This window comes from Alnus glutinosa, chromosome 9, assembly GCF_958979055.1.
Source record: "Alnus glutinosa chromosome 9, dhAlnGlut1.1, whole genome shotgun sequence".
Classification (NCBI taxonomy): domain Eukaryota; kingdom Viridiplantae; phylum Streptophyta; class Magnoliopsida; order Fagales; family Betulaceae; genus Alnus; species Alnus glutinosa.
Window position 1 is genome coordinate 6,757,934 of NC_084894.1, and position 17,337 is coordinate 6,775,270.

Below are 17,337 nucleotides of genomic sequence, written 5' to 3' on the forward strand. Positions count from 1 at the left end.
TTAACTTGTAATTTTAAAAGCCACCTTATTTTTTAAGGGATACAAAAGTGACATATGAGAGACTTGTAGAATTACTTGTATATATGTAACTGATGTAGGAGCATCTAAGCCCAAAGTAAAGAAGGCCAATATGTAGTCTATTTTATGGATTAGGATCCTCAACAGTTATTTGACTAAATTTGAGAGAATTCAAGTAAGTGATTGTGAGAGACCACTTATAGGACCCATCTGACTAAATAAAAATTGGGCTGTCCAACCATTTATCCGGTCAGGTAGATCCCATAAATAGTCTCTCACAACTACCTGCTCAAATTCTTTCAAATTTCAACAAATAATTGTAGAGGATCCTAATCCTTTAGGTCTCTCTCATGACCAGTTTTTTGCTATTGTTATGCTTAATTATATTATGTAAATATTTAGTATGTAAAAAGGTCATGTTAGTAGCATGTGACTTTTAATGAAGTTGTAGGTAGCTTTTTTTTTTTTTTCCCTCTAATATATGAAATTTCATATCTAAGTTCTTGACGGTGGTAGAGTTAGGATTTTGTTTTTGGGGGGACTAATAATTAATAAAAAGTAATTCACATATTCTAATCAAATTATTAATTGGGTTAGTTACCATTTTAGTATATGGTGTTTAATGCAAAATCAAACAGATCTCTCGATTTTAAAAAAGTATCACAGTTAGTACTTGTGGATATCTTATTAACGCAATTGGTCCTTCTGTCAATGTTCTATCCAATAATTTAACGGCGTGTCACGTCAAACCAATAAACGACTACCATGTGTCCTATGTGCCACATTAATTTTATTTTTAAAAAATGGAAAAGTACACATATCTCCTTCAAACTACCACTACATTGTCAATGTGCCCCCAAAACAACCAATTGTGTCAATGTCCCTCCTCCAAACTATCAAAAAATGTTAATGTCCCCCCTAAAGCCAACAAAAAGAAAAGAAAATTAGGGGGTAGCTACTGGCTTGTATCACTCCCCAACTTTTAATCCACAATAAAGAGTAAACCTAAGGGTGTGAACTAAACTTGTTTCAATTTCATTGTAGAAAAGTCTAAAATAAATATTCGAACAAGTTGACACTAAAACCTTAATCGTATAATTTGTAGGTCTCAATTATATTAAAATTTACCTTATCTTCTGTTGATGTCTAGGATGTCAAGTTGAAGCCTTTGTTTTAGTAACTCCCTCTAATCATATGAGTTAACACTGCATGTAACTCCCCGCTTTTTACAAGAAAAAAGAAAAAAGAAAAAAGAAAAGTATGTAATCCAGTCCTTGGAGAGATGCAGCGCTATAAATAAACAATTTTTCATACTCCATAGAAAGTGTAAGGATAGGTGCAAATACTGGACAATGATCCTCTCAATTTGAAATGGAGAGGATTCTCTCAAGTTAGTATATTTTTAGGGGCATAGTTGTCCTTTAACATTTTCATGGAATGTGAAAAGACAACTATGCCCCTAAAAATCCACTAACTGGAGAGGATCCAAGTGCGCCTTTGCTTGAGTTCTTGGAAACTTGGATGACAAAAAAAATGGCCTTTTGAGCCTTTTTGTTAGAGCTGTTTTAACAAAATGGCTCTAATTGGAGCTGTTTAAAAAAAAAAAAAAGCTTTAATTTGAGTCGTTTTAACAAAAATGACACTATCTAGAGCCGTTTTCCAATTATATTTTAAGCCATTTGAGCTAAAACGGCTCTAATTGGGGGTCATTTTAGCTAAAACGGCTTCAATTAAAGCCGTTTTAACGAAAATGGCTCTAGTTATAGCCATTTTAACGAAAACAGTTCTAATTATAGCAGTTTTTATTAAAACGGCTCCAATTATATTTTGAGACATTTTAGAGCCGTTTTTAGCTAAAATGGCTCTAATTAAACCCGTTCTAACGAAAACGGCTCTAATTATAGAAATTTTCCTCTCTCTCTCTTTTTTTTTTTTTTTTTAAAAAAAAAAACTCCATTTAAATAACTCTAACCTTATATGCTATAAATAACATTAATTAATATATATAGTACTAATTTTATTTTATATATATATATATATATATATATATATATATATATATATATATATATATATATAAAATAAAATTAGTACTATATATATTAATTAATGTTATTTATAGCATATAAGGTTAGAGTTATTATAAATGGAGTCGTTTTATTTTTTAAAACTTGGCACAGTGAAAGTTCGATCTAACATGCGATTGATTTGAATCATAAGTGCTAATCCGATCAATCATGATAGGATCATAGGATCGATAGAAGATCTTGTCGGTCCAAGTGTATTACTTTGATGGATCGAACATCCAATCAATCATAGTGCAGTAGTCTGATCGATCGTAATAGAGTTCAATCAATCAAACTTGACACAATGAAAGTTCGATCTAACGTGCAATTAATCTTAAGTACTAGTCCAATCGATCATGATAGGATTATATGATCGATAGAAGATCTAATCAATCCAAGTGTATTACTATGATGGATCGAACATCAAATCAATCCTAGTGCATTAGTCTGATCGATCATGGTAGAGTTCAATCAATCAAACTTGACACGGTGAAAGTTCAATCTAACGTGCAATTGATCCTAAGTACTAGTCCGATCGATCATGATAGGATCATAGGATCGATAGAAGATCTGATTGGTCGATGTGTACTACTTTGATGGATCGAACATCTAATCAATCCTAGTGCATTAGTCTGATCGATCATGATAGAGTTCAATCAATCAAACTTGACACGGTGAAAGTTCGATCTAACGTGCGATTGATCCTAAGTACTAGTCCGATCGATCATGATAGGATCATAGGATCGATAGAAGATCTGATCGGTCGATGTGTACTACTTTGATGGATCGAACATCTAATCAATCCTAGTGCATTAGTTGATCGATCATGATAGAGTTCGATCATCAAACCTGACACGGTGAAAGTCCGATCTAACGTGCGATTGATCCTAAGTACTAGTCCGATTGATCATAATAGGATCATAGGATCGATAAAAGATCTGATCAATCCAAGTGTATTACTTTGATGGATTAAACATCCAATCAATCCTAGTGCATTAGTCTGATCGATTGTGATAGGGTTCGATTAATCGAACTTGACACAGTGAAATTTCGATCTAACGTGCGATTGATCCTAAGTACTAGTCCGATCGATCATGATAGGATCATAGGATTGATAGAAGATCTGGTTGATCCAAGTGTATTACTTTGATGGATCGAACATCCAATCAATCCTACTGCATTAGTTTGATCGATCGTGATAGAGTTCGATCAATCAAACTTGACACGGTGAAAGTTTGATCTAATGTCATGCGATTGATCCTAAGTACTAGTTCGATTGATCATGATAGGATCATAGGATCGATAAAAGATCTGATTGATCCAAGTGTATTATTACTCAGATGGATCGAACATCCAATCAATTCTAGTGCATTAGTTTGATCAATGGTGATAGGGTTCAATCAATCAAACTTAACACAGTAAAAGTTTGATTTAACGTGCAATTGATCCTAAGTACTAGTCTGATCGATCACGATAGGATCATAGGATCGATAAAATATCTGATCGATCAAAGTGTATTACTCTGATGGATCGAACATCAAATCAATTATAGTGCATTAATCTAATCGATCGTGATAGGGTTCGATCAATCAAACTTGATATAGTGAAAGTTCGATCTAATGTGCGATTGATCATAAGTAATAGTTTGATTGATCATGACAAAATCATTGGATCGATAAAAGATCTGATCAATGCAAATTATTATTCAAATCGATCAATCATCCGATCAAATCTATTGCATTAGTTTGATTAATCATGATAGAGTTCGATTGAACGTCCGATCGGTCCTAATGTAGTAGTTTGATCGATCATGATAGAATAATATAATCGATAGATCATTCGATCGATCTTAGTACATTAGTCCAAACAATCATGATAGAGTTCCATCAATCAAACTTGACATAGTGAAAGTTCAATCTAATGTGTGATCAATTATAAATACTAGTCCGATCGATCATGATATGATCATAGGATCGATAGAATCATCCAATCGATCCTGGTATATTACTTTCATTGATTATAGTGCATTAGTCTAATCGATCGTGATACGATTAAATGATTGATCAAACTTGACATAATTGAAGGTTTGATCGAATATCTAATTCATCGTAGTGCATCGGTCCGATCTATTGTGATACGAATGTTCGATCAATCAAACTTGACACAGTTATCGGTTTGATCAAACGTGTGATAGATCATGATAGGATTATAGGATCGATAGAATTATCCAATCGATCCTAGTGTATTACTCCAATCTATCCTAGTGCATTACTCCGATCGATCCTAGTGCATTAATCTAATCGGTCGTAATACAATTAAATGATCGATTAAACTTGATACAATTGAAGGTTTGATTGAATATCTAATTGATCATAGTGTATCGGTCCGATCTATTGTGATACGAGTTCGATCAATCAAACTTGGCACAGTTATCGGTTCGATCTAACATGTGATTGATCCTAGTGTAGTAGACCAATCGATCATGATAGAATTCGATCAATCTAGCTTGACATAATGAATGTTCGATTTAACATGTGATTGATTCTAAGTACTAGTCCAATCGATCATGATCGGATCATAAGATCGATTTAATCATCCAATCGATCCCTAACCTTATATATATATATATAACACTAATTAATACATAAAAGCCAAGATCTATATCTTTTATTGAAATAAAAATATGAACTCATTTTAAAAAAATAAATATTAGATTTAATCATTTTAGAAAATCACTCTTTTTGTAATTTTTTTTTTTAAAAAAAAAAGATTAACAGATTTTTTGAGCCAAAAAGACTCCAACTGGAGTCGTTTTCTCCCAAAACGACTCCGGTTTTTTTGGGTTAGGGGTCCCGCGCTCCTTGTCCCGCGCAAGCGCCCCCTGTTTTTTTGTCAAAAATTTTCAAAGTTTTTCCCCTACCTCTTTTCTCTTTTTCTTTTTCTTTCTTCATCCTTTTCTATTTCTTCTTCCTACTTTCCTTTTTGTTCGTTGCAGAGATCGGGAGAGGGAGATCAAAGAGGGAGGGGGAGATCCAGGGAGTGGGAGAAGTTTCTGGTGGGTTGGCTGCTGCTGGAAGGACGCCTGGTCACGACTGACGCTAGAGAGGCGTTTTTCTGGAGCCCAAACAGTGGGTATCCGATTTTTAGGTAAGTAGCTTCTTAGATTTTGATTTCCGGTCGATGGGTACTGGAGCAATTGTTTGGTTCTATGGTCAGCTTTCGAATCTCCCTACAATTTTCAGCAAAGATATGAAGAAAAATTCGGATTTTGCATAAAGAATGTGTGAGTAATTTGATGGGTTTTTACAGTAGTTAGATTAGATGCTTTTGTCGTACATGTTTCGTTCTGACTCATGATTTTCTTCTTTCAAGAATCTCAATTGAAATGGTGCATTTCATTTTACAGGGAAGTCGGATTTCTTGACTAATTGTATTAAGAAGACAAATGGTATGATACTTTGCTCAATTTCATAATGGATTTACCTTATTTGCAGAAATGTTTCACCCATGGGCAACGGTACTTTAGAACTTTTTGTTAGGACTTGTATATCCAGAACATCTCTATCCTAACGAACAAGGGGCATTATTAGGAAAATAGAAAAAAGGGTGAAATTATTAATTACTATCAGGGTCTACGCAACAGATGTGTTGATGATTCCTAAAGTCATTATCATTTACTTGTATCAACTTGCTATTTTCTTTCCAGGAACTCAAGGGTGTGCTTCTTAATTTTCCGCTCTTTTTTGGCTTTAAAAGTAGGATTTTTCTTTGAGTGCGCTTATCCCGTAGAGTGATTTGATTGTTTTGCTTAGCCTCCGAGTAGATGCTCTTTTCCTTAGCTGCTGCTGTCTCATATTATTCAGATATCTTAACGTAATATAGCATCGAAGTATCTTTTGGAACAAGAGATTTTGTATGCTGGTTCAACTTAAATCATCAATAGTCATGCAAGTGAGCTAGAGTTTTTACATTTGTATCATATACCTAATTTAATTTCATGCAGCAATTCTTTTTATTTTTAAATTATAGGATGGCTTGAAGATGGGGAAGTCACTAGGAAATACACTTGTAAGCAGCTGTTGTAATGTGGAACATGAGACCAGTGATACTTGTCTCATGTATTGTTTCATTGAAGGATCAATTTGATGATCCTGGTTATGTTCATTATGATTTAGAAGAGTTTGGTAACAGAATTAGGCAGCATTTGAACCAATTGTCTGGGAAGATAAACTTTGTTGTTATCATTTAGTTGATGGTTCTTGAGGCAATTATTAACTGCTAATTTTTTATTTTTATTTTTTATTCATATATATTTTTATTTTTTAAATCTGCCATGTTGGTTTGGTTGAATTTCTCATGTTTCACATTTACTAAATTCTTTTTTCTGCTTAATGATTTTTCTGCAGGCGGCTTGAAAAATCCAATAGTTTGCATGTTTATGATTGTTTGGCCTGTTTGAATCCTAGCTGGGAGGAAGTTATTGAATTCTGCATTCACCAATCCTACATAGATTTTTTTTTTTCATCTGTAAACAGCTTATTGCTTTACTAAATTGATATGATCAGTTGTGAATTTGGAAAGATGAATTCTGCATGGTTTGACTTGGTTAGTATTCTAGAATCTGATTCAGACGATGACTTTAGTAGTACACATGAAGGTAATAAATCCACATTCATCAGAACAAAGTGATTTATTTTCCATTACGATTATATACTCTTATTTGTGACTTTGTTATTAGTCTTTTTGGCTGCCAGATTTTTTCCCCTCGGTAATGCAACACAATTGCTCTAGTATGAAAGTGCAACCGAATGGTGTTGTTGATTTTCTAATGGACATCATAGTGCTTAGTTGTGTACTTTTTTTTTTTGGTTGATTTTTTTTTTTCGTGGATTTGGATAGTTTTGTTGCTTCAATTTCTTTGCAATTTGGATTTTTTTTTTGGATAATTTTTTTTTTTTTTTTTTGTTCTTGTATCACTTGCAATTTGTCTATTGGTATGAGTTGATTTTTAGTCCTGGTAATTTTTCTAGGTTGATCACGTGTGTTTGAATGGTTATGTGTTCTAGTTCTCACATATATGTACTATTGAGTGACTCATTAGCAGCGACCATTGAGTCGCTGTCATTAGCAGCGACCCCATTGAGTCGCTGCTATTGATCATTAACGTCCGACTTTTAATGACCACCCCATTAGCGGCCACATGTCGCCGCTATTGATCAATAGTGGCGACAAAGTACTCATTTTGTCGCCGCTAATAAGCTTATTTTTTGGTGTTCTTCATACTATGGCCTCCAAATGGATTTTGAAGGAACTCAAGGGTAAATACAGAAATAATCTCTGGTGAGGTTCAACTGGCCCAAGCCGAGTGTGTATGGACACCTCAGCTTTTGTTTGTTTGTTTCTTTTTTTTTTTTTTTTTTTATTATTATTTTGAGCCATTTTAGGGTCCTTAAAACGAATTCAATTAGTTGGAGCCGTTTTGGACAAAACGGCTCCAACCTGCTCTGTCGAAGAACAGGATATATGTCTTTAGCTCCTCTATAAGTTCCTGAAAACCAAAAATATATTCACCAATTTACTATATTTTACAGCATATTAAACAGAACAGTGCAAAATGCATTCCAGTTTAATGAGCGTAAGAAAAAGAAATGCCCTTATAGCAATGATTCCATTGAAGATCAAAGTATAAATATCCAGGTAAATCCAATACCTAATAGTCTTACATCTTAACGTAATAGAAGGCAAAATGGAAGCTTGATTTTGATCATCTTTATTTATGGTATTAGCTATCAGCCATATAACCTCTTCATTGAAATAAAGACTTCATATATTGCAGTTAATTATCAAGAAAACAAGTAGGGCATTTTGATGTTTGGTGCAATGGTAAAAGTCTTGGGCTGTCAAGCGCAAGTGTAATAGCAAAGCTCAGGGCCATATTCAGATCTCCCCCAAGGATCCTACTTTGACAGAAGCAAGACTAGGTAATAGCCTTCTTTATATTATTTGCATCTGAACATACTTTACTACAATATATATTTAATGTGCATACATTAATGCTACATGGGCCATATTCACCACAGAATGGATGAGGTGGGAGTTCTCCCAGAGATCAACATAAATATTTAAAAAGTAAAATGGAACAAATCAGTGATTATAAGATCCCACTAAACAAATGGTAAGAAATGATAGTTTTTTACAAACATAAGACAATCAAAGAACAAAAACAAGGAGATAATTTGAGCAACCAGCGCACCGCTGTATGCTCTGTTTTCTCATTTGCGCTTAACGTCTTCACTGAAAACAAAAACCAAAAGGCAACACAAATACAAAATACACTTAGTATATACATATATTCTCTAACAAGAATGACTTTTTGCTGCATCTTCCTGACCAATCCCTCCCTCCATGTTTTTTCATTTAAGTTTATACGAGTCGAGCCGAGACTAAATTTATACAAGCTTGAATTTTTTGTTCAAGCTCTGTTAGTTTAATAAAAGAACCAATCCTGAGTAATGTTTACGAGTAGCTCTGCTCGCTTATAGCCCTAACTCTGATTGAGATAAATTAGGTGCTCTAATGAAGGAGGCCTTGTAATGGGCTTACATGTACATGTTGGATCAGCATGGACTGCGTCACTGCACAGTGGCACACGAAGGAAGGAAGGTTTCGGTTAGCAGAGGAGTGATTCTTTCAGCTTCTAGAAGAGTCCACCTCACCTATGTTATTTTACTGCAATAGCCTTTTACAGTTCTGTGTGTATAACAGATCAGGGTGCGTCTAGAAGCATCTTTCTATCCGGAATTTCAATTGTTTGTTAGTCGTTTTATAGAGAGGGAAAATCTGGAATTCGGTTAGAATCTATTCTAACCGAATTGCCTATTTAAGAGAATGGAAGGGTTGGTAGAGAATAGACTGAGAATTATTTGTAATTGACTGTTTGGAGAGATTGGGCCTCTCCAAGAGCCCTCCACTAATATTTCGTACTATTCAGCTCCTTTTCGACTTGCCATTTCCATTTTCCTGTATTCCTCTAGAAATTACCTTTACATGCATGTGGATATCATATTAACGCAATTGGTCATCATGTTATCTTGGAAGGGGCGAATGGATCAGTTACTATGCCAATGGATAGTCTTCATGTTATCTTGGAAGGGGCTGGAAATGCTGAGTCTTCTAAGACTGCTCAGAATAGGGATAAAGGTAGCATTGGGGAAAATGGTGCGGATAGCAATAAAAGGGGATTCTCTCCTACTTCTTTTCTTTTATGAAGATACTCATTTGGAATATAAGGGGTTTGAATAACCCTTCTAACATAAGAAAATTAGGCAGTATGTTAGGAGTTTCAAGATTTCTTTACTCTGCATTATTGAAACCAGAGTAAAGATTGAGAAGGCTGAAAAAATTAAAGAGAGAATTGTTCCGGGGTGGGGGTGGGGGTTCCATAATAATTATGGGAGTCATCGTTTAGGGAGGATTTGGGTGTGTTGGGATAAGGATTGTTTGGAAGTGAAGGTGGTGAGGAGTTCACATGATCAGATTATCACTTGTGATGTTAAGTCTGATAATGTGAAGTTTAGTTAATATTGGTGAGTTTCAAAGCTTTGGTCCCAAACCCTTTTAAGTCCTTTGGGTTTTGGGCAGAGCATGATTTGTTTTTGTCTTGGGTTGAAGAAGGTTGGAGTTGTATTGTGGATGGTATTCCTATTTTTCGGGTTTGCAAGAAACTTAAAGCTGTGAAGAAAAATTTTGAAAGCTAAAAATATTGAGATTTTTGGTGGTATTAAGCAGAGAGATTTACAAGCAAAGGCTAGGCTTGATTGTGCTCAAAGGGAGGTATTGCTGCAACATGGGAAGGCTGCCTGTGTGAAACGTGAGCATTAATGTCTTCGTGAATACTTGTCTCTTAACAAGGCAGAGGAAGCTTGGTGACCAAAACAACTCTTATTTTCATAGGGTTGTTAAGGTCAAGAATTCTAAGAACCTAATTTCTCACCTATGGGATGGGCAAGGAAGACGTGTGGATGATGTCCAGCAAATTAATGATGTGGCTATTGAATTCTAGAGGAAGCTGCTTGGGACTACTTGTCATGTGTTTGATTTTTTTCGAAGCTGATATAGTTGAGCAGCTATTGAAGAAGACTTTGTTTGCAAGCAGAATCTTGGAGATGCAAAAGGAAGTGACGGCTGATGAGATCAAGCAGACTATTTTCTCTATGAAGAGCAATAAGGCACCTGGCCCGGATGGATTCTCTGCAGGTTTTAACAAATCTGCTTGGCCTAATGTTGGGTAAGGATATTGTTGATGCTGTTAAAGCCCTTTTTTTTTCTTCAAGGAAGATGCTTAGAGAGGTGAATGCAGAATGCTACGATTATCATATTGGTGCCTAAGAAGCTCTCTCCTGCTGCTATGACTGACTGACTTCATACGGATATCTTCTTTTAATGTCATTTATAAATGCATTACCAAGATTCCTAAAAAAAGGTTATTAAATCAATTGAGAAGTTGTTTAATAGGTTTTTGTGGAATGGTAATGTGGATGGCCTGGCTAGGGCTAAAGTTGCTTGGGCAGAGATTTGTATTCCTAAAGATGAGGGTGGGTTGGGTATTAAGAGGCTCGAGGAGTGGAATATTGTGGCTGTCCCGAAGCATATTTGGTCTCCTTTCACTCGGGCTGCCTTTCTTTGGGTTGCTTGGGTGAGGATTAATCTTCTTAAAGGGAGGAGTTTTTGGCAACTGAAAATTCCTCAAGATTGCTCTTGGTGTTGGAAAAGATTACACAAATTGAGGTCTGTCGCAAGACAGTTTCTGAAATTTAGAGTGGGGGATGGTTGTAATATTCATTTGGTTCCCTTTCACTATCAAAAAACATGGTTGCAATATATATATATATATATATATATATATTTTCTTTGGTTGGCTGCTAGAAATAGCTTATCAACAACAGGCCAACAGAGGATAGATTGAGTTGGGGATACTTGGGTGAAACCAAATGTGTTTTCTGCAGGAATTATACCGAAAGTCTTGATCACCGCTTCTTTGAGTGCTTCTTTGAGTGCGGCTTGAGTAAGAGGGTTTGGAAATCTCTTACGGAAAAATGTCATATCTCTGAAATCACTTTTCTGTGGTCAGATGTGGTATGCTTACGACATTGGAAGTTTAGAAGTCTTCAGGCTACTGTTTGCAAGCTTGAAGACTGTTCTCAGCATCACCTTACTAAAAACAAACAAATAACCCATACCTATATGCTTTCTCCTACCTGGTGATAATTCAAAACTTCGTTAAGCTCCCTACGATTTGATATGAAAAATAACCTTGCTAAATTACTGTTTACCCAAAAGGCTTATTTTTTTTTTTTGAGACAAATGGTAATTTAACATTGTATCGTAGCCAAAGGTTCTGAGTTCAAACTTTGACTTCATCAATTCACCCCATTTAAATTTAACATTTCACGTATTGGGTCTCACCTATTAAAGGAAAGTTTGAGTCCACACGTGAGGGAGAATGTTAAAATATTTATTAAAGAACAGAAATTTCTTAGAAACCAGTTTGTAAGTGACATGTGTCTTTTAAACATGAGAGAATTACATTTTATTTTTTATTTTTTATTAATGCTATTAAAAAAACTTGTGATAAACACATGCTTTAAAATAACATGTGCTTTTTACATGTCAATAGATACATGTCGCTTTTATATGTAGATTGTAAAATATTGACTCATCATTTAAACATATTCTTCCAGTATAAATCACTATTTTGACAATCTTAGACCGTGAACCATATGGCACAAGCAGAAGCATGAGTAACACATAATAGAAAAGAAATAAATGCATAAGGGACTATGATGACAAGAGTTTTTTTAACATAATCCAATTTTCTCCGTTAATTATTTTTGGAAGTTCTAACATCTACATAGCTGAAGAGTGGATTGGCATGTTGGCAATAATTTTTTAATTTTTTTCAATATATGTACCACCCCGGTCACACTATGCAATGAAAAAGTATATATATATATATATATATATATATATATATATATATATATATATTTTTTTTTTTTCTCAAGTAGTATGCAACAAAAATATATATATATATATATATATAAATCTTATAGAACCATATATGATAGGGCTTTCCGGTAACAAGCTTTCAAAAAGAGGCCTAATTAAGCAACAAAGGAATGGCATCTTAAGACTCACCAAAGAGTGCCAGAACACCGCCAAATACTTCTTTTCTACTTTATTCACAATATATTTCCTTCAATCGGGCCTTGGACCGCCATATCGTTCAAAGGAGAAAAAAGATTCTCATAACTTTCTAAATCCAAACCACGTGGAGAAATGCTGTTCAGAACTTGGTATAACTCTGAAGCATCATGGTGACGTACTACTCGTGCCCCACACTCCTTCACCTCTACATTTAGGCTCCCTGTTGTAATTGAAGCCTCAAGGTTGCTCCATCTTTCCAAACTATTTCTCCCTCTACTCCTGAACCACTTAGCTGGTATATATACCCAAAATCCACTTGGCCCAACAGAAGGGACTCCACGGGCACAAAGGACTAAGGGTTTTCCAAGATCAACTTTGTTGGCTTGAAATTGACAAAGAAAGTAGGGAAAATGAGGATTACCACCCTCAAATATTCTAGAATTAGAATTCCCATGCTCATGGACCTTTTGTTTTCTTTTTTTTCTTGGGTAAGTGTCAGGCTCACAAAATTGATAAACGAATAAAAAGAGCATACCCCTTCCACTCATTTGAGCCCAAATCTGTGAGCATACCCCTTCCACTCATTTGAGCCCAAATCTGTATGCATTTGAATTGTTCCAAACGAATTAGTACTTTTATCATTGAACCACTCTGGGATACCTGATCCCACTAGTGTAGTAGGGCCACATGCTACCTCAGTATAAAAACGTTGAGTCTGTAAAATAAAGACCAAAAAGAGAAAGATGTTAAGTTGTTATGAAACAATATAACTTATATTTTGTATTTTACAAAAGAGACTCACAATAATATCGCTCTCGGTCCATAAAGGACTTCGTGGATGCAGATGTAGGATCTTGCAGGGTTTGCCATCATAATCAATATAAGCGACCACAAAAGAGCAATCATTTGAAGTCCACAGGTCCTTTTGGTTATAGAACAACTTCAGCGATGGGCAATTTCTTAGAAACAAGCCTGCTAATCCCAATGGAAGCTTCGGCAATACTTGAAGCCAAATACAATCTTCCAACTTAAGAAAATAAAGATGAGAAAGTTGACCCACACTATCTGATATTCTTGTAAATTTATTCCCGCTAAGTTTTAAAGAATAAAGTGAGGATAAGCAACTAAGATCATTTGGAATCGCTCCATCCAATAGGTTGCAATAACTCAAATCTAGGGTCATAAGACTGGAAAGTTGCCAGGCGCTATCTGGTATCCTCGTAAATTTGTTCCCGCTTAGGTCTAAAGAATAAAGTGAGGATAAGCAACTAAAATCACTAGGAATTGCTCCATCTGATAGATTGCAATAACTCAAATCTAGTTCTCTTAAAGAGCTTAAACCTGAGAAGGAATTAGGCATCAAAAGACTAATGAGATCTGATCCACTTCGAGCTGCACGAAAGTACTCTAGACATTTCATACCACTAATCATGTTCTTTGGGATTTTCTCTAGTCTTGAGCAATCAGATATATTAAGACATACAAGGGACGACAAACTCTTAAATGATAATAGTAACTTTTTTATGGCAGTCCCACCCAAATAAAGTTCATGCAAAGATGTCATATTACTCACACTATTTGGAAACTTGTTGAGTCTTGAACAACCAAAAAGATTAAGAAATTCAAGAGATTCCAAGTTGATCTCTTCTGGAAGTCCCTTAAGACATTTGCAACCTTGTAGATTCAACCGTCTAAGTTGTCTTAGAAATCCAATGGACAGGTGGACCTTAGACAATCTTGTACAACGTACAAGCTTTAGTTTCTCAAGATTTGGGACTCCGCTCAAGTCAGGTGTCTCAATCAAAATTTGAGAGTGACTCAGGTCAATGAATTTCATTTTTGTAAAAACTCTGTTATAGTCACCAATACTAGTTAGATAAAATAGATAAAATGAAGAAGAGTAAAAGGAAGAAGAATAAGAACAAGAACGAGAAGAAAATACATTTGCATATGCCAAAATATTACCTTCCTTCTATCAAATGGTTGTTTGATGCAGCTGTAAGGCATTATGAGCTCAACAAGATTGTCTGATTGGAAACTGGTTGGCAAAGATTCAAAAGGATACCCCCACCATTCCATAACACATAACTCATTGCTTAGGATGAAATTCGAAAGATCTCCATGCCATTCCACAGTGCGTAAATTATCACAAGCTTTAGAATGCCATGTTACAATATCAACGTCGTTGCTAATCTCAAGCATTAATATTTTCAACTTTTGCATCTTTGAGAAGGCTTCAACATTTAGTCGCTCCTGTTTCCGTAAAGGTAATTTTAAGATGATGCCTTTAACAGCATCAGTTCCCTAGTAACCAAGAAAAATAAAATTAGTATGGTGGAAAATAATCAATATATAAAAATTAAAATTAAAAAATTGTACATGTTTGCGTCTAGACTACTCAACTTACAGTATCATTTTTCAATACACGAATGACATCCTTATCATGGCACAGTCTACTGCGTCTTCCAGGTTCCTCAGACTCATCATGAACTATTTTTTGACCCATTTTTCGTAACAAATCACGCATCCATAATCTTCCCCATGAGATGTTTATAAGAGATTTGTCCGCAAGAACTTCGATATTGATGTTCGGATAGTAACCAAAACTTTCTAGTTTGTGTGTGATGTTATCTATATTTGCTCCATTGAAGAAACATGCAATATCTAAAAACAATTTTTGCTGCAAATCGTCCAATCCATCAAAACTTATTTTAAGTTTATCCAAGATTTCTGAGTTAGGATTTTCTTTTAATAGATCCCTGGCACTTATCCAAAAATCCATTCTTCTACCAAATAAGAAGGAACCAAAAACTTCAAGAGCTAAAGGAAGACCTTCAGCATAATTCACAACATCCTTAGACAATTGCACGTAATTTTCTTCAGGATAGGGTTTCTTGAAGGCTTTCCAACTAAAGAGTTGTAAAGCTTCAGCATCATTCAACACCTTAACCTCATAGGTATTATCCACAAATCTGTTCAACAAATGACGATCTCTGCTTGTTATAATGATTCTACTCCCTTGACCAAACCAATCATGGCTTTTTGCTATTGCTTCTAGTTGGTCTTCTCCATCCACATCGTCAAGAACAATAAAAACCTTTTTCTTACGTACTCTGTTCGCTATCACTCTGATTGCGTCATAGCTATTCCATATTTTTATTTTTCTTTCCATAAGGATCTTAGAAATAAGTTGTTTTTGTAGATAAACTAGAGCATCACTAGTTCTGCTTTCTTCTCTAATACCAGCAATAAAGCAACTAGCTTCAATTTGATGAGAAACTCTTTCATAGATGGCTTTTGACAGAGTTGTCTTCCCAATTCCACCCATCCCATAAATTCCTAAAAAGCGAACATCATCCAATCTTATACTAAGTAAGGTTTTTATTTCCTCCACACGGGATTCTATTCCAACAAAATCCTTGGAAACATTGGAGAAGTTACGACTCAATCCGCTAAGTATCCTTCTACTAATATCTTCGACAACTATTGATTCGTACCTGTAATAAAGATAGATCTGCTATAGCCATATAAATATATATATATATATATATATATATATATAGAGAGAGAGAGAGAGAGAGAGAGAGAGAGAGAGAGAGAGAGAGAAAATGCTTAATCATGTACAATGTTTAGCTTCATTCAGCACCATATATATTTAAGGTTTGATTTGCTACTTGCTAGGTTCATCATGCGGTCTAATAAAAAAACCATGTTTTTTCACTTGACTATAAAAAAACCATGTGTATATATTTTTTTTTTGATAAGTAAAATTTATTGAAAAGGCGCAAAACCATGTGTATATATTTTACTAGGTCCTTTAATTATTTGTATGCTTCTTGCAAGTATTCCCTTTTTTATTGTCATTTTTTTTTTTTCCATTATCTTCACAATAAGATAAAGATATCACAAATAAACCAATTAAATATATTTACTACATAATGCTGATTTTGTCCATCAAAGCAATTATGCACGAAATGTAAATATGTGAGAGAATTAATGATAGAGGCTAAAAAAATTATTCATTGTCAACAGGTATAAGGATTGGTATAACGGTCATGGTTGTTGATGGTTAAATAGAAATGGCTAGCATTTTAATCCAAAATTTATGGATTTCAACTCAATCCCCCAAATATTGTTTATTAGTAAGATGTTATTTTTTTTACCATGTCACAGTTTTGATGTGATTCTTGATTTGTTATGAGCACTATATAATTTTTTTTTTTTTTTTTTTTTTTTTTTTTTTTTTAAATTTCTTTATTAAGATAATTTATTTTAGCTACATCATATATCTAAATCGTGTGTATATATATATATATATATTTTATAACTTCTTCGGGTCATCGTTGTTTGTGGTACTTTTTTCTACAAAATCTCAGTTTTTATGATGATGCCAATATATGGTTTAGCTAGACCCCAAAAAATAAATAAATAAATAAAATGAAATGAAATGAAAAAAGGAAAAGAAAGATGCTTCTGTATACAAAAATACAAAAACTGAAAGTTGCAGTCATTCTGTTTGACTAGGAATGTAAATTATAAAATTTATCATGTTAATCCATGGGAGAGTTGGCCAAGTTTTAGTGTAGCAAATTTAGAACAAATTTTGATTATTTTGAATAAATTTCCAACTTATCCATGTTCACACTGAAAGAAAAAAAGAAGTGTGATGTTACCTGTCATGTACATGCCATCTGGAGATATTGCCCACTTCTCTCAAAGCAGCTCTCCACTTTTGTATCGTATCAATGTCAACTTTGAGATCTTTTTCATAGTTAGCAAAAGCTTCTGCAAAAGTCTCCGTCTGGTTTCGTACGTGGGAAGGATCCACATGGTAGAAAATGGGCAAAACTATGAGTCCCGTGTTTCTCATGCATTCGATGATCTGGGCAAGTGTGACGACCCGTTTTTTTTTTTTTTTTTTTTATACAAACATAAAACGAGTCATCGCAGTGGCACGACTACGTGTCGCTCAGCCAACATATGGCACATGCCCCATAACATGTACCTGATAATCAGAGTATAACATACATCTATCTATGCAGCGGAA

The 17,337-nt window shown here is 34.6% G+C and overlaps 2 protein-coding genes and 1 long non-coding RNA gene across 3 annotated transcripts; 1 reads left to right on the top strand and 2 right to left on the bottom strand.

Annotated features, from left to right (window-relative positions):
• Nucleotides 1-7,535: 7,535 nt before the first annotated feature.
• LOC133877522 (uncharacterized) lies at nt 7,536-10,954 on the top strand. Its single transcript, XR_009901760.1, has 3 exons — nt 7,536-7,781; nt 7,921-8,065; nt 8,653-10,954. It is a non-coding gene; the product is annotated as an uncharacterized LOC133877522 (long non-coding RNA).
• A 1,371-nt stretch (nt 10,955-12,325) lies between these two features.
• LOC133876708 (disease resistance protein RUN1-like) lies at nt 12,326-14,127 on the bottom strand. Its single transcript, XM_062314962.1, has 3 exons — nt 13,093-14,127; nt 12,863-13,005; nt 12,326-12,725 (listed from the first exon to the last, which is right to left on the bottom strand). The coding sequence occupies exons 1-3, from the start codon at nt 14,125-14,127 to the stop codon at nt 12,326-12,328; spliced, it is 1,578 nt and encodes a 525-aa protein (XP_062170946.1).
• LOC133876709 (TMV resistance protein N-like) lies at nt 12,860-17,160 on the bottom strand. Its single transcript, XM_062314963.1, has 3 exons — nt 16,964-17,160; nt 14,698-15,787; nt 12,860-14,594 (listed from the first exon to the last, which is right to left on the bottom strand). The coding sequence occupies exons 1-3, from the start codon at nt 17,158-17,160 to the stop codon at nt 14,163-14,165; spliced, it is 1,719 nt and encodes a 572-aa protein (XP_062170947.1). The 3' UTR covers nt 12,860-14,162.
• Between the last annotated feature and the right edge of the window lie 177 nt (nt 17,161-17,337).

What these genes read in the sequence shown, in the direction of transcription:
- LOC133876708 (XM_062314962.1), bottom strand. Translation starts at nt 14,127, where the DNA reads ATGAAATTCATTGACCTGAGTCACTCTCAAATTTTGATTGAGACACCT. An exon ending in GGACCGAGAGCGATATTATT is followed by an intron (nt 13,006 to 13,092) that starts GTGAGTCTCTTT and finishes TTTATTTTACAG; the next exon opens with ACTCAACGTTTTTATACTGA. An exon ending in GGCTCAAATGAGTGGAAGGG is followed by an intron (nt 12,726 to 12,862) that starts GTATGCTCACAG and finishes TTCTAATTCTAG; the next exon opens with AATATTTGAGGGTGGTAATC.
- LOC133876709 (XM_062314963.1), bottom strand. Translation starts at nt 17,160, where the DNA reads ATGAGAAACACGGGACTCATAGTTTTGCCCATTTTCTACCATGTGGAT. An exon ending in AGATGGCATGTACATGACAG is followed by an intron (nt 15,788 to 16,963) that starts GTAACATCACAC and finishes TCTTTATTACAG; the next exon opens with GTACGAATCAATAGTTGTCG. An exon ending in GTGTATTGAAAAATGATACT is followed by an intron (nt 14,595 to 14,697) that starts GTAAGTTGAGTA and finishes CTTGGTTACTAG; the next exon opens with GGAACTGATGCTGTTAAAGG.